Below are 15,637 nucleotides of genomic sequence, written 5' to 3'. Positions count from 1 at the left end.
TGAATTTCTCCACTCTGACTTTTCAAATAATTTAATGAATGGATCGTCATTTTTGAATATTTCCTTTAAAGTACTCCCGATCACTCTTGAGCGACTATTCGTTATGAGTACACACATATATATTTATAGTCAATCAGTGTTTACCTTGGATAGTATCTTTCTGGTTCAAAAGCGCAAGGAATGACTTCTACTTCACACTGTGGACAGCATCTTGAATAACTTCGATAGGGCTGATTGAATTTATCATAAAGATCAGAAATAGATTTGGGCACATATCTTGTCCATTCTATTTGTGGTATATGCAAACGACAGACTGGACACCTGATCTTTGTCACACAAAGTCCCCAAGAAGATTTCACCACTTCCGAAACGTACCTAATAAACATATAAACAATCACAGACTCATACTTATTTGTACAAGTTACATACCTTTGAAAGCAAGGTAAACAAAATTGATCCCGACAAAAATCAAGGCATAAATCTAATTTAGCATCAAAGCAAATTGAACATCTTTCAGACCATCTCTGTAATTCTTCATCCTCTTCTTCCTCTTCTTCTCCATCCTCTTCTGCTTGTACTTTTCTATTTAATTTGGTGGCTGTAGATAGGGTTTGTATAAAGAAGGAACAAGTAAACAAGATGAATTTAATAAATAAATAAATTGGGAATAAACATAAAAATAAAAGCCCTGTTGAAATAGGATGTCTTGAACAGCTCTTTATGGTGGAAACAGGTGCAAGTATAAATAATCGATATAGGTAATCAATGAATATAATCATTAATACTTGTATAATATCTTTAGAGTCTCTAATAAACATGAAAGAAGAAGGAAAAAAAAAGGGGGGAGGAATATTATTTTAATGCCGCTGATTTATATTAAAAAATTTGCCGCCAATTGATGCTTTTCACCTATTAAAAATGGTATAGTTGCTAATTGATAATAATTAGGAAAGTGTTCAAGATGATCAATAATACTCGTTAACAAATGTGCTTGTCCAGAGACTACACCAGGTGCATCTACAAATGTGATGGCCGTAATGTGAAGATGAAAGTGATAATATGAGGGTTGATAGTGAACAAATAATCGAACTTGTTCAGGTGATAAATTAGCCTTTTCCTTCACCAATTCATAACTCTTGTCTCGTAACTTTCTTAATAAGCCCAAATGTTCGCCCCGTAAAGACCGCAAAGAGGAAATATCGGAACGTATTGCAATCGCAACCCAATACAAATTCTCCTGAGTGCCATCCCACTTCATGTCGGGTAAAACTACAAATCCTGTCTCGGGATCATTGTCTCGGTAGATTACTCGGTCTGCCTCGGATGAACCATCCAAAATATTTTGTACCCACTGTGTTCGGCTGGCAGGGATTGATTGAATATAAGGCAAGGTGTATCGTTCATAATCTGCAGGTGTTTCGTGAATCATTAGGCGTGTCTGAGCTTCGTATTTAGCAATATGAACATCAGTCGCTGGATAAATCATCTTGACTCGCATCTGACTCTTTTCAACTTGACCCATTGCCCAACTGTAGATATTGTTCTCAACCACACTATCAAATGAGGCGACAGAAGCTGGAAGTTGTGGCATTTCTTCGTTTTCGAATTGTGTCTTTTCAAACGTGAGAATGCATTTTTGGTCATCAACGTACCCTAAAAGATGAACTAGCTTGGTGCGGACATCATTGGAAAGAACGCGTTCAAACTGAAAGTTATTTAAAACTCGAGTAATGCTTGCCATGTCTGTTTTGCACTAAAGAAAAAAAAACACACACACACAAAAAAAAACTCCTTTTGAAAATTTAATGTTTAGTTTGATCGAAAAAAAATAAAAAAAAAATAAAAATAAAAGTAATGTTCAAAGATACAAAGTTGAAAATGTATTGAAGTCTATCTATACTAAATCTGTATTGTGAAGCTGTTTAATGATAATTTGTTTTCTTCATGAATGTCTGAGTTGATATGACATAAACAAAGAAATATAAACTTCCCCTTTTATCATATATCCAATATATATTAAAGCTTTATTAATAGAATTACGTTTACTGTTTCAAGAACTACTTCAAAATGAGGAAATTCAACTAAAAAAAAACCAGTTTTTTTTTTTTTTTTTTTTTTTTTTTTTTTTTTTTTTTTGAAAAAAAAAGGGGGAGGCAAGGTTTCCGTGGGAACCCAATATTTCTCCCCACTTTATCTCTTTTCTCTCCTTTTTTACATATGGGCTCATTTTTCAATTTCTTTATTTTGTAACCTCCCTCTTTTATGTAAATATGTATTCATCAATCATTTCCTCTTCTTTCTTTCTTTCTTTTATAACCACTTTTTTGCTTGCGAAAAAAAAAAATGACTTTCAGGGCCAGCTTTGAACCTAAAGATGCTCGCATTATTAGCAAAGAAGACACAGATGAAGATATAGACGATGATGACGAAAAAAAAAAGAGAAAAAGAACAGGCACGCAGGCTCTTGTTGAGTTTCTGAATACTACTAGTCCAGAAGAGTTTCAAAAGCCTGTACATAAACGATCCTCCTTTTTCGGCAGAAGACGAAAGAGCAATCAATCCCCCTTGAAAAAAAATTATATTGATTTAATCTCGAGCCCTTTCAAAAAGGCGCCCGCTATGCTCCCTCGACGTGACTCGTGTTATAGTAGTAGTAGTACAACCGCTGTTCGACATATGCAGTTGGTCTCTTCTATTGTTTTAGAAGACGAAAAGAGTACGTTACAAACCTTGGAAGAAGAAGAGGAAGAGGAAGGAGCTTTAGGAGGAAAGAATCAGGGAGATCATGATACCTTGATTGAAAAGGGACTTGAACAGCGCTTGGAGAGATACCGAGCACTCAATAACAATCAGAAACCAAGTGACATTGTGACTCAAAGCTTAGCCCATGAACATGTTGTCGCTCTTGAAAATATGATTAAACAACAACCAAGGCCTTCAAGAGAGAAGAAACGGACAAGACATGTACAAGTTCAAACGATGCCTTTTGAGGAAACTAAAGCTGAAAAGCCTAAAGAATACAGTTTACAAGAACGCTATGATCAAATGGAATACGAGTTAAAACAGGAAAGGATCTTGCGACAAAGACTGCAGGCTACCCTCGAAGAGGCCATGGACCAATTTGAAGTATTAAGTGGGATGGCATACAAGAAACTAAGAGAAGTATGGGAAGAAAAAGTGAGGTGGGAAAATGCTTGCATGCAAGTTAAGGAAAGATGCTGGCAGGACCATCAACAACAAATCCTTGGTTGCGATATCAGTAGTACCAGTATTAGCAGTAATAATAATAGCCAGGTGAGCTGTCATCAGGATGACGTCTCACTTATCATAGAAAAAAGTGTTCTTTAATACACCTCATTTTTCATCAGTCAGTGGCTGAAGACAAATAAAAAAAAATAAAGTACTTGTTAATGAATTCTTGTCTTTTTGAAATTTAATATAGTATTGAAACATATCAGCAAACAATAAGTCTGATATAAGTTTTTTTCTTCTACTAAATAGCGTCCAGAAAAATGCTTTTAATGAGCAATTGAATTAAGGTGTAGCACAATACAAGTTTATCCAAATGCAAAGGAAATAAATTCTTTCCAAATAGTTTTTTAGCATTTGATATCTAATAGTCATTTAACAGTATGGGCAAACTACTTTCTAGCGCAAGTTGTGCGTTTAAAGAAATTTGTACAACTATTGAAGCGGTAAAATGTTCTGTAAACAAAAATTTGTTGAATTCAAAGCAAGTTGGTATTTAAATTTTTATAGGCAATCATATTATATACAAAGCTACTGATATACTTGCCCATGATTGATACTCATTGAGCTTTGACAAACTATTATTATACAAAAGGAAATATTGGAGTTGTACCTGAAGGATAGGTTTCTCTCCGGCTGACCGGAATGTCTTATCATTGTAAGCGTCTTAAATATTTAGCTTCCAGCATTCACTATCCGATTAGTACCCCGTTTGTATCATATAAAAGTTTCTTTATTATGTAAGCAGATCACAGCTTGATCATTGGCTTATGTATCTCAATAATAGCATTTTGTTTAAACCGGGTCCAGTTAAGAAGGGTTTTGTGCGTCCTATAATTTTTTTTTTTCCACAAAGAACCTTCTACAATCGAAACAAGATTTTTCTGTGAAATCTATTTTATAAAAAGAAGAAATGTGATATCACCTTATCTTTTTTTCTAGGATTGATTAAAATACAGGAAAATTCGCTTCTTTTACGTATCCAAAAAAAGTGTCTTGTCCATTGATAAATAAACGTTGTGTGCGCGGATTTAATGCGCCGATATACGCACTGATTGATAACCAGCCAATAAAGTGAATTGTTATTGTTGTCAAAAAAAGAAATTGATACGGAGTTTAACGTTCGATCGTTTCCTTAGTAACCATGTTTAGGTGGGTTAACAGACAGATACTCTTTTTCAATGTAGAAAAAAGGAGAAAGTGTTAGGTGATGATCAACTTTGTATTTTAACTGGCTAATAGATTCTAAATAAGAAATACTTATCAGTGGCAAACTTAATAATTAGGTAATCTAACGTCAGGGTTGTCGGAGATAAATAATAACACGAAGATCACCCCCTTTTTCTGTGCAGATAATGAATGTTATACAAGTCCAACAGGCTTTTTTTTTAAAACTAATTGCTTCCATGTTAAGATGGTTTTAAACTCTCTTTATAATATAGCACGTTCCTTTAATTAAAAAAATAGAAGATTTTGATTCGACAAAGAAGAAAAAGAGAGAATAGGAGAGTTCTAGAATCGGTCGTTACCGAATTTAACTCCAGTAGATTAAAAAAAATATAGAATCAATAAAAGCCAGTGAAACGTTTATTTTTTTCTTCTATTGATTATGAAGAGGATAAAAAAATAAAAAAAAGGGTTTATTCTATTGTACATGTGTTGATTCCCAAATTAAGATTTAGGAGTATGTAATAACTCACACAATAGGTGAAACTGTAGTATCATTTTGTGTTTTTGTTTAACAATCAATGGTAAGAGAAAGAATGACCAAGGAGAAGGTGGGGTGGATGTGTGCGTGTGCACAAAAAAGCTGTTACTCAAGTCATGTAAAATAACCCCAATGATAATAAATTCGTGTAAAAAAGAAATAAAAGAACCCGCGCACATTGTAAATGAATTTGTACAATGTTAAATTACCTAAATCGTTATACCTTTTTAGCTTCAACCGTAGAATGGGATGAAGTACCCATTCATTTAATGTTACACGGCTCATGTTTAATCCTTCATTGAGGTAAATGGGAAACTTTCTCCCCTGTCAAACATTGAGTTACACGAATCAAAAAATATACTGAAAGACCTGAAATCAACAAATGACGTGCTCAACAAACAATCTCACTTGCCGTACTCCTCGGTTAAACGTTCTTTCGGTAATAAGAAAAAAGGATACAATCATCACCAAAAAAGATATTTTCATTATCTGATTGTTTATTGTACATGTGCAGTGAGGTAATACGTGAATTAAGGTTATTTGCACAAAAATGCTTGGATATTTTAATAATAAAAAGACATTTAACATTGAAATCATAGTATTTATGTCTCACGAGGAAAGAAAAACACAATGTGCTGTGTGATAGCATTGAGAAGGAGAATACTTTGGGTTGTAATGTGAAATATAGAATTGGTTTCTTTTTTTTTTTTAAAAAAAAAATTCAATTAGGCATCCTGTTCTGCTACTCAATCATTATCACTATTGTAACTGATAGTAAGATTCAAATAAGCAAAAAAAAAAAAAATGTAAATTAGAATTTCAATGTTTCACAATCTAACCATTGCCAAGGCAGAGAACATGCCTATTTAAATTATATGATCGAGAAAACTGAACACTTTTACTATTTTTATACAAGAGATGAAACATTGATGAAAAGGCACATGCCTTTTAAGGAAAAAAATAAAGATTTAATATCAGATTTATATTAGCTCTTTAGTGCAAAAACCCACATTTATCCCGCTTCTTTTTTGGCATTTGAAATCTTGTACATAAACACATTCAACAAAAGGAATCCCAATTTTCGTATTTTTATATTAATTCTTCCTCTTTCCTTTCCCTTTCTTCCTTTTTTTTTCTTTTTATTTCTCTTTTTTTATTTTTTATATTTAAAACTTTGCTTTCATTCTTAGGCAAGCCATCATCTTACTGTTGTGTCTTTCAATGCTTTTATAATTTCCCCTGTTTTATATCCAAATATCATTAAGAAAAAATGTGCCATCAATCTATGTCTATTAATAAAATCTTATCACCTACTAGCCAGTCACCTATATTGGATAAAACAGCAAAAGGTACCGTTTTCTTCATTGTTGCTTTACTCTAATATTAAATTCAATCTTGTCACTAGTAAAAATATTTTATACATTTAATGGATCCCAAAAGCATTGTCTATGTTCATTTTCTATGAAATTAGATGATAAATATTCTATGCATAAGAAATGGATCAATGTTCCACTGAAGCAATGCCTCATATCTGTTTGTTCTTCATGGTAAAAAAAAATGTGCCCATAAACATATCAATCTCACCTGTTATTTTTTTTTATTGTAGCCCAGATCAATTGATTCACAAAGACGCGGCTGTGTACAGTGCTAATTTCGAAGAGAGTACAACAGTGGAGAATTGGTCTCCTCTTCATGACGTTACATCCAACATTGTTTGGGAAGGGCACGGGCTTTTGTCGAGTGTGATGAATGATAAAGAACAATTTGTAACAGGAAAAATCGTCCATTCAACTATGCCAAAGACTTATGAATGCCAAATTGAGGTCTTGATCCAATTACAGCCTTTGCAGTCATTACCTTCTTCTCCTCCAACAGAGAACTATCTTCCGCCCATGCGATCCTTATGGAATTATACGCCGAATCCCAAAATTTCATCACCACCACCACCTCCTCACCCACTTCCCGCTTTGCCTTGGGGGAGAACAGAAAGTAACTTGCATTTACCTATTGTACAAAAGCATGTAGACTGTACCGATTACTCAAACCGTCAATGGTCTAGTAACCAACACGACACCAGTCAAGATCAAGGTCTCAAAAGAAAAGAAAACACACTTGAACAGCAAGAATCAGTCAAAAAACCAAAACAAGAAACAATGACTATTAGATCCATTACTTCCACGGGCACAACTGATACCTACTTTCATCAATCGAGGCGTAAAAAACGTGATACAAAGCCACCTAATGCAAATGACATTAGACCATTTATAGAGGTTGAGAAGAATAAACTTGGACAGTATGTGTTACCTGCTGAAGTTGATTCTTGGACAGTGCTCAATTTGGGTACTGTGGTTTGGGATAGAGCTGCTTTTCATAATCAAAGATATATTTATCCTGTTGGTTATTGTGTCAAAAAGTATGTTTAGGATTTTTTTAATTTTTGATCTAACTGGTTTTTATTTTATTAGGTGGTACCGAAGTATGATTGATCCACACAGTGATACTCAATATACTTGTGAAATCTTGGATGGCGGTGAAGAACCTATTGTAAGTTTATAATTTACACTGCATAATTTGATATTAAATCATACAAAAGTTTCAATTAAATGCAGATGATAACCCAAATGAATGTTGGCGTGGTCCTACACCCACTACAGTCTGGACAATTGTAGTACGAAGGTAAAGAAGATTAAAATTACCAAGTAAGATACTAAACTTACTCTAGAGCATTTGCTATTCGTAACATGGACTATGGTCATAATCCAGTAGGGCCAGACTTTTTTGGTCTACGAAAAAACACAATTGCAAAAATGATTCAAGATTTACCAAACGCAGACAAATGCAAAAATTACATTTGGCAAAATTTTGAAGCCATAAGCAACACCAAAGGCAAATCTGTCAGAAGATCAAGTTCACGACTTGGCTCCTCCTCAAATGATAGACAACTTATAAAATCACCTGAAGATCAATCAAGTTCTAGTAGTGGTGCATCATCTCCTCTCACAGACAATGAAGCTTAAAATTTTGTTTATAATTTATTGTACATCTCTCACTCACTTACTCACACACTCTCACTATTTCCCTTCCTTCTCCCCCTTAAATCATCTCTCTCTCTCTCTGATTAAGCTTCATTTCTCTTGTTGTATCTTTTTATATATGTGCTTGCTTTGTTATAAATAATTTTCTTTATGTTCATATATGTCCAAACTAAAAATAAATAACGTGCTTAGTGTTACTGTCGTGCGTCTTTTTTATTTTAGTGCCAAAAAAGACCTTTTCATGTTTGTGATGTTTCCATGAGCTCTAAAATTTTAAAAATTAAAAAATACTTTTCTCAATTTGAAAAAATCAAGCTTTTTTTTTAATATTTTAAAGCTCGTGCTCGTTTTTGCATAAATTAATAAGCAGGTTTTTACAATTGAGATATTATTCATATCTGACATCTATACCTTCTTGGACTTCTTTTATCATTCCTAGCCTTCTTCCTTTAATTTCAAATCTATTTGCTTTCTCACATCGAAATTGATCTAGAGTGCCTGGGATTTTCGGTGGTTTAACTTTGTATATCCTTTAAATGGTCAAAAATTATTTCGGAGCTTACAATGTTACTAACATAAATTATTAAATCAAAGCTGCAGAAGATTTAATACAAAAAAAAAAAGCGACAGAAGGCACCCAATTATAATACAATGAACTATAAGAAAGCAATAACCAAAAAATAAAGATGAAATATATCGTAACAAAAAGAATAATAATTATTTTAAAATGTCTTGTGTTCAAAAAAATTAAACTTTTCTTTATATATTTCTGATAACCATCAACATACCAAGTGAAGTTATAGTGCTAAATATTTGCGGATTTTAGAAGACATATGCTCTAATGTGGAAACCATAGTATACGTACATGAAATCATTCTTGTTTTAGCTGCCATTGCAAAGCTGTTAGTACAAACACCAGTATTGTTGGTAATACTTTTAAAAATACAAGAAAAGTACGTCCCGTCCGCCAAGAACAGGTGCTAAAAGACCAAAGGGGATAAACAAATGAGCCGAAAAACCGGTCCAATACAATCGCACACATAGATCCTTTGCAATTTACAGTCAGCTGAAATTGCAGTTGGGTAAGCTGCAGCCTGTAAACCTGCCCTGGCCCGAAGGTACATGGAAAGGCGTCCTAGATGAGCTAAAGGTAATATGAAATGGACTGAAGAATAACAAATGAAGGTTATGTAGTATGATAAGCTAAGGTTTGTTGTAGACGAAAACAATAGAGAAGTTAGGAGTTCAAAAGAAAAATTGAAAAGTATGATCATTTCACATGGTTCCCAAGACAAAGTGGGATAATAAGAAGATCATGAACTGTAAATGATTTTGAACAGGGTGCTTTGGATTGTTATTATGGTGCTGTAAAACAGGACGATTATGCCAATGTTTTGACTCAAAGTCTTTTCATATCTTATTAAACTCGCAAAAGAGAAAAAATATGCAATGTATAGGAAGGAAGGAAAGCTGTTTACGTATTTGAATTCAATGGAACTTACTTGATGAACTCTCAATAAATAACAAGTGAAGCATGGGCATGGTAACAATATAAAAGATCTAAGGAATTTAATTGAAAAATAATGGAAAAGAATAGGTTTGAAGCTTGCTATTCGTTTGGGATAAAGTATGTAGGACAAATATTAGGTGTAGTCGATGTCCGTAGTGAATATATAGAATACTAAAACTGTGTTTGTCTTTTAAGAAAAAATTAGTTAATAGTAAAGAGAAGGTTAAGAATACATTTTGGGGCTTTCTTACTCTCTCATCAACTGGAGAAAATCTAGTTAATGTGATACTCTCTTTTTAAAGCTGCAGAAAACAAAAGATCTAACAAGTTTCTGTTTGTGATTTTAAAGCATTTTTTAAATCGCTCTTTCTTTGTCTTTTACACTTATATTTTTTATTTTTATTTCAATCAAGCAATAAATAAACCATCGATGTTCTGTAATAAAGAAACAGAAGGATATAGGCGCCAGACTTAGGTAGCAAATCAGGAAACATTGTTTGGAAATAAATTTACTATAAAAAGAAAAAAAAATATGTTTGTTTATTATACATTTATGTAATAGAATATCAAGCTTAATTATACTGAATCTATTAGTCTATATATAGCACGCTTTGAATGTTCATCGGATGAGTAGCATCATAACGTACGATAATAGAACACTCCCTAATGATATTAAGCATACTATTTATACCTAGATATGTAAGGAAATGGTATAATGTATTACAACCATCCTTTTGTCTTCATGTAGGCTGCATAACATCAACTCTCTAATCAGGCGTCAGTGCATAAAGGAGACTCATGCCTCGAAGCTAATATCAATGCTGATTTCATTATCTCTTGATTTTAATAGTAGATCATACTTAACATTGATGAAAATGTCTCTGATTTTGGATCCAATAAAGACAGGGGATATATAAAGGCGCACTAAATGTGTTTAATATACTCTTTCATATGTATTGCACACAAGTATCGTATACACCCCTTCCTTTTATCACCACAAAAAAAAAAGCTTATGAGCATTTTTTGATGATCTGAGACATGACGAAACTTTAAACTCCGCTTTTTTGACATAAAAGTGTTATGGGATATTCCCTACTTTTTAATAAATCTACAAGTATGTAACAACAAAAATAAACCTTTTGATGTTTGTGATATATGTCTTTATAAATTGCTGAATGAGCTTTTTATTTGGTGGCAGCAAAGATCTTGGGAGCAGCCTATATATTGAACATTGAGCAACATAGTTACAAATACCAAAAGAAAAACTTACACATTCATCAGCACAATGCATAAAGTGGAAGAATTCTTCAACACCTAAAAAAAAATATTAATCCCAGTTTTTCACTCTATTGTATTGCCTCTTTTGAGCTTACAGTTTTCAGAAGAACCGTTTTCAACGCGTTCATTACATTCGTCGAAGTGCTTCTTCAAAGCAGAGCATTCTTCAGCACAAGCTATTGTAATGAAAAGTTAGTCCCTTGCTCCAATAAATAATTCCTGCTTCTTTTTTCGTTTGGATAGTGTAAAATATAAATACCTTCCATAATGGCTTCCTTAGGATCCTCGGGCTCTTCTTCTTCTTCTTCCTCTTCTTCTACAACTTCTTCAGCAGGTTGTTCCTCGACAGGTTGTTCCTCAACAGGTTCTTCATCAGCAAAAACGGTAGGAACAAAGGTAGAAAAGAATTCAGAAAGACCCATTGTATGATAATTAAAGAGTGAGGGGTTGAAGTGACAAAGTATTGGAAAAGTAAATTTTTTTGGAAAAATAAACCCTGGGACAAAATCTTTCTATACAGTGCTGTCTACACTTAAGTCACCACCAAGATGATGACGTAGTATCGGAGAATCAATCAAATGGCTACCAGAAAGGGTGTTTACTACTACTTTAATAGAAGAGTGTGTTGGCTAGAATACTATTTATGCAGTAGTTATAAAACGGATGCTAAGAGCAGCATTTAGGATTACCTTGTATCTTATGGTTTGGCATTTGATAATCTCTGACCATTCACAGCTAAGCACAGTTTGCAATATTCCAGCTGTTACTTGGCAGTAGGATATTTTTGTAACAAAATAGTGTTCAGTCTATGGTCATAAAATTTCTTGAAGATTATTATCTGGTAGTCTACGTTCTGGGCATCGGGAAGTTATACATAATGTCTTCTCCGGTAAGTAATGAATAACCTTTTTTTTTTTTTTTGTTATGTCTCTCTCCAATGTATAGAATATTAAGTCTATGGCAAATGTCTGTTGATTATAGCAAGAAAAAATACCTATGGCTATAAGCTAGAGTTTTTTTTAGCTGTATACGTTTTCTAGTTTCATGGTACTTCAATAAGCAATGTTCGTCTTACATTCGCCTTTACTACAGCTCTTTGCATTATCTGTTTATAAATAATAAAGCGGCAGATAACCAATTTAGTCTGGTAGTTTCCTATACCTTTTTTTTACAATCTTTTGCACCCGATGGTTATCATAACGATTTCTATTGATATAATAGTTTTGTAAATGTAAATACTTTATTGTGGCACTTGAGTACAACTTAGTATCTCAAATTGGGAGCAATGCTCAAGCTCCAAGTAAGAAAAGAAAAAGAGATAAATTGAAGAGAAGAATAATTTAGCTGCTAGCATTTAGCTCATATATAACACTATTTAAATCCTTTCTTCTTATAATTCGTTAAGACCACATTCGTGTAACAAAAAGCATGTAAATATCTTAACCTTTTTTTTTTGTTTTTTGAAAATGAAGTATTCATCAGGTTCGGTAACTTGAACGGTTTTGAACTATAATTTAAGTTGGTGTAACATGAAAAAGGCATTGGTGCTTTGTTCTGTCATTTTCTTTTTCTTTTCCTTTCTTTTTTCTCTTATAAAATTGTAACCATGAGCAGATACGGATACCCAGAGCCAGAAGAAGATACTAGCAGCTATGAGCGTCAGCAAGTTTATTCCTCTCATACCTATTCTTATGTAATACTTTCAAATATATTTTTAGTTTATATTTATAAAATACTAACAATAAAAGAATATAGACCTCAAGCCAAAATGGAAACTCTTACTCCTACACATCCTCATCCTATGATGATGGTTCTGATCCTACTTTTACTCAAGAAGATTACTCTGACCCAAACCCTAACTACCCCCAGCCACCTGACACAAAACACAATCCAGGTCCAAATCCTGGTAAGTATTCTTTCCTTGCCCACAAATATCGATCATTTTTTAAATCTTAAATTAGTTACATACGGTGGAATGGTTAACCATGAAGACAACGAAGAAGACTTTTATTTACATGTAGACCCCACTGTAAACCAGGAAAAACTATCTGACTTTGAGATATCTAATTGTAGACATAAGCCCAAATTTAAAATACAATTATACTAATATTAGAATTCAAATAGGTGAAGGCAAAAAGAGAGCACTTTTAATCGGCATAAATTATATAGGAACAAAAAATCAATTGGATGGTATTTTCTTAGCTTTCTAATATATGTCATACTTGTACTCACTTCTTTTTTAAATTTTTATGAAGGTTGTATCAATGATGTGCAAAACATCAAAAAGTTTCTGATTTCCTTGTATAATTTTAAAGAGGTAATAAAGAGCATGCCTTACAGATCGATTGACGAAGGCAAACTAATTGGTATATAGGAAGATATGGTTATTTTGACAGATGATCAAAATGAATCTAGATTTCAGCCTACTCGTGCAAACATTCTTGCTGCTATGCAATGGTTAGTTCACAACGCAGAACCAAATGATTCGTAAGGGAAACCTGACTTTTTTTATACAAAAAATTAAAACTTTCAGTTAGATTTTTCTTTCATTACAGTGGTCATGGAGGAAGAGTAGCCGACACATGTAGTGATGAAGATGACGGCCATGATGAAACGATTTATCCATTGGACTATGAGCAATATGAAGGGACTTCTGGTCAAATCCGCGACGATGTAGAGTATTCTCTTTCAAAAATATTTGTTAGAGCATCATACTAAAACTGAAAAATATGTTAGGATTTGCATGACATTTTGGTAAGACCTCTTCCTAAAGGATGTCGTTTAACGGCCATCTTTGACAGTTGCCATTCAGGGACTGTTCTCGATTTACCCTATGTTTATTCAACAAAAGGAGAGATTAAGGAAAATAATTTATTCAAACATGCCGGTATGGGTATTTTATCAGCTGGTATCCAATACGCTCAAGGAGATAAGGATGGCGCGTTGAGCTCAATCATGTCACTTGGTAAAAAGCTATTGGAATCTCGTCAGATTTCTGATGACGTACGAGAAAGAAATACAACTTTGGCCGATGTAATTATGTTTTCTGGATGTAAAGACGATCAAACTTCGGCAGATGCTAAAGAAGCTGGTCGTGCTACAGGAGCTATGAGCTATGCCCTTACCAGTAAGATACTAATACTCCCTCTCCTTCATTTTTTATGACAGCTACTCATTCTTTTTAATAGCATCGCTTCGTCAAGATCCATATCAGTCTTATCATAAGCTCTTAAATAGCCTTCGTCAAATCTTACGCGATAAATATTCTCAACGTCCACAGATGAGTGCATCTCATCCTATTGATGTCAATCTTCCATTTAAATGTTAAATAACTACTGTTTTGTTTGTAATAAAAGAAAATGAAATTATGTAGTTATCCATATTGCTAAGAATAAAAAAAAAATTTGGAGCTCTCCTGTGAACGATTTTAATAATAAAAAACCATTCCAAACAAATCAATTGCTGAATTGCCTAAGTTTAGGGGAAAAAACCTCTTTTTAAAGGCCAGCAATACAAATGGTTATTGTCTAGTACCAGTGTAGTCTGACAAGTATATATAAAAAAAAAAAAAAAACGACATGAAACAATAAAAAAACAAATTTTATTTTTGTAAAAAAATTTTAGTTAGGTGATGTTGGAGAGTAGCTAGGCGACGTTGGGCTATAGCTGGGACTCGTTGGAGAGTAGCTAGGTGAAGTTGGACTGTAGCTAGGACTTGTTGGACTATAACTAGGTGAAGTTGGACTATAGCTTGGACTAGTAGGGCTATAGCTTGGAGAAGTTGGTGAATAACTAGGACTAGTAGGACTATAACTAGGGCTAGTAGGAGAGTAACTAGGACTAGTGGGACTGTAGCTAGGACTTGTTGGACTATAGCTTGGACTGGTGGGTGAATAGCTAGGACTAGTGGGACTATAGCTTGGACTAGTAGGTGAGTAGCTAGGGCTGGTAGGACTATAACTTGGACTAGTAGGCGAATAACTGGGACTTGTTGGACTGTAGCTAGGGCTTGTAGGACTGTAGCTAGGACTAGTAGGGCTATAACTAGGGCTAGTAGGCGAGTAACTGGGACTAGTTGGTGAATAGCTTGGGCTAGTAGGACTGTAACTAGGACTAGTGGGTGAGTAGCTAGGACTTGTAGGTGAGTAATTGGGAGAGGCAGGTGAATATCCAGGTGAAGCCGCATAGGATGGACTTGATGGAGAATATCCAGGAGATGTAGGAGAATAGCCTGGGCTTTGAGCATAAGGGCTAAGATCACCACGCCAAGGACTAGCGATACCGACGGCACCTGTATTACCCATGGGGGAGAACATGGGTTCTGAGGGAGAGGATGGCTGTGAAAAGTCAACCCAGTCAGGAGAACGAGTATCATATGGAGTAGCCATACTAGGTGTCATGTAACCTGGACCTGGTGTAGCAAAGCCAGCTACATCACCAGTAACACCCATTTGTAAGTTTTGTCTGTGATCTTGTGGTACTGTTTGAAGTAAATCTTCATCCAAAACAATATCAAATTCACCTGTACCAAGAGGAGCCATTTGACCCAGCAGGACATTTTCTGTAACACCTTTACAGTCATCAAGTTCACCAACAGCCGCAGCTTCCAAAAGGATTTCTACAGTTTCTTCAAAAGAACATCTCATTAAAGCACCAGTTTCAGCTCTGTTAATACCATGACGAGTGATAGCCATCAAGTGACCACGGTTAGTCATAACATCACAAAGAAGAGCCAAATGACGATAGTTAACATAAGAACCATCAAATTCAATAACGTTACGTAATTTCTTTTAGAAAAGCTTTACGCGTGGCTTTCTATACCTAGGACTTCCTTTATTTTCTACTGTGTTATTTGAG

General features: G+C 34.2%; 7 protein-coding genes across 7 annotated transcripts; 3 read left to right on the top strand and 4 right to left on the bottom strand.

The window, feature by feature from the left end:
* Positions 1-871: 871 nt before the first annotated feature.
* RO3G_07361 (uncharacterized protein) lies at positions 872-1,741 on the bottom strand (the record flags this gene model as incomplete). The annotated part of the gene is made up of 1 exon (XM_067661951.1): positions 872-1,741. The coding sequence occupies one exon, from the start codon at positions 1,739-1,741 to the stop codon at positions 872-874; it is 870 nt and encodes a 289-aa protein (XP_067518052.1).
* A 602-nt stretch (positions 1,742-2,343) lies between these two features.
* RO3G_07360 (uncharacterized protein) lies at positions 2,344-3,448 on the top strand (the record flags this gene model as incomplete). The annotated part of the gene is made up of 2 exons (XM_067661950.1): positions 2,344-3,294; positions 3,443-3,448. 2 exons carry the CDS (start codon positions 2,344-2,346, stop codon positions 3,446-3,448), a joined length of 957 nt encoding a protein of 318 aa, XP_067518051.1.
* Positions 3,449-6,418: 2,970 nt separating this feature from the next.
* RO3G_07359 (uncharacterized protein) lies at positions 6,419-7,974 on the top strand (the record flags this gene model as incomplete). The annotated part of the gene is made up of 5 exons (XM_067661949.1): positions 6,419-6,504; positions 6,564-7,370; positions 7,423-7,501; positions 7,551-7,633; positions 7,680-7,974. The coding sequence occupies 5 exons, from the start codon at positions 6,419-6,421 to the stop codon at positions 7,972-7,974; spliced, it is 1,350 nt and encodes a 449-aa protein (XP_067518050.1).
* Positions 7,975-9,267: 1,293 nt separating this feature from the next.
* On the bottom strand, positions 9,268-9,534 carry RO3G_07358 (uncharacterized protein; the record flags this gene model as incomplete). Its single annotated transcript, XM_067661948.1, has 2 exons — positions 9,268-9,398; positions 9,495-9,534. 2 exons carry the CDS (start codon positions 9,532-9,534, stop codon positions 9,268-9,270), a joined length of 171 nt encoding a protein of 56 aa, XP_067518049.1.
* Positions 9,535-10,686: 1,152 nt separating this feature from the next.
* On the bottom strand, positions 10,687-11,202 carry RO3G_07357 (uncharacterized protein; the record flags this gene model as incomplete). Its single annotated transcript, XM_067661947.1, has 4 exons — positions 10,687-10,719; positions 10,773-10,816; positions 10,876-10,956; positions 11,040-11,202. 4 exons carry the CDS (start codon positions 11,200-11,202, stop codon positions 10,687-10,689), a joined length of 321 nt encoding a protein of 106 aa, XP_067518048.1.
* Positions 11,203-12,386: 1,184 nt separating this feature from the next.
* Positions 12,387-14,064, top strand: RO3G_07356 (uncharacterized protein; the record flags this gene model as incomplete). The annotated part of the gene is made up of 8 exons (XM_067661946.1): positions 12,387-12,473; positions 12,536-12,686; positions 12,742-12,849; positions 13,036-13,097; positions 13,155-13,267; positions 13,336-13,453; positions 13,517-13,907; positions 14,018-14,064. The coding sequence occupies 8 exons, from the start codon at positions 12,387-12,389 to the stop codon at positions 14,062-14,064; spliced, it is 1,077 nt and encodes a 358-aa protein (XP_067518047.1).
* A 336-nt stretch (positions 14,065-14,400) lies between these two features.
* On the bottom strand, positions 14,401-15,495 carry RO3G_07355 (uncharacterized protein; the record flags this gene model as incomplete). Its single annotated transcript, XM_067661945.1, has 1 exon — positions 14,401-15,495. One exon carries the CDS (start codon positions 15,493-15,495, stop codon positions 14,401-14,403), a length of 1,095 nt encoding a protein of 364 aa, XP_067518046.1.
* Positions 15,496-15,637: the final 142 nt, after the last annotated feature.

The sequence above is a fragment of the Rhizopus delemar genome, genomic scaffold (assembly GCF_000149305.1).
Source record: "Rhizopus delemar RA 99-880 supercont3.5 genomic scaffold, whole genome shotgun sequence".
Classification (NCBI taxonomy): Eukaryota; Fungi; Mucoromycota; class Mucoromycetes; order Mucorales; family Rhizopodaceae; genus Rhizopus; species Rhizopus delemar.
This window is presented reverse-complemented; position numbering and strand designations above follow the sequence as displayed.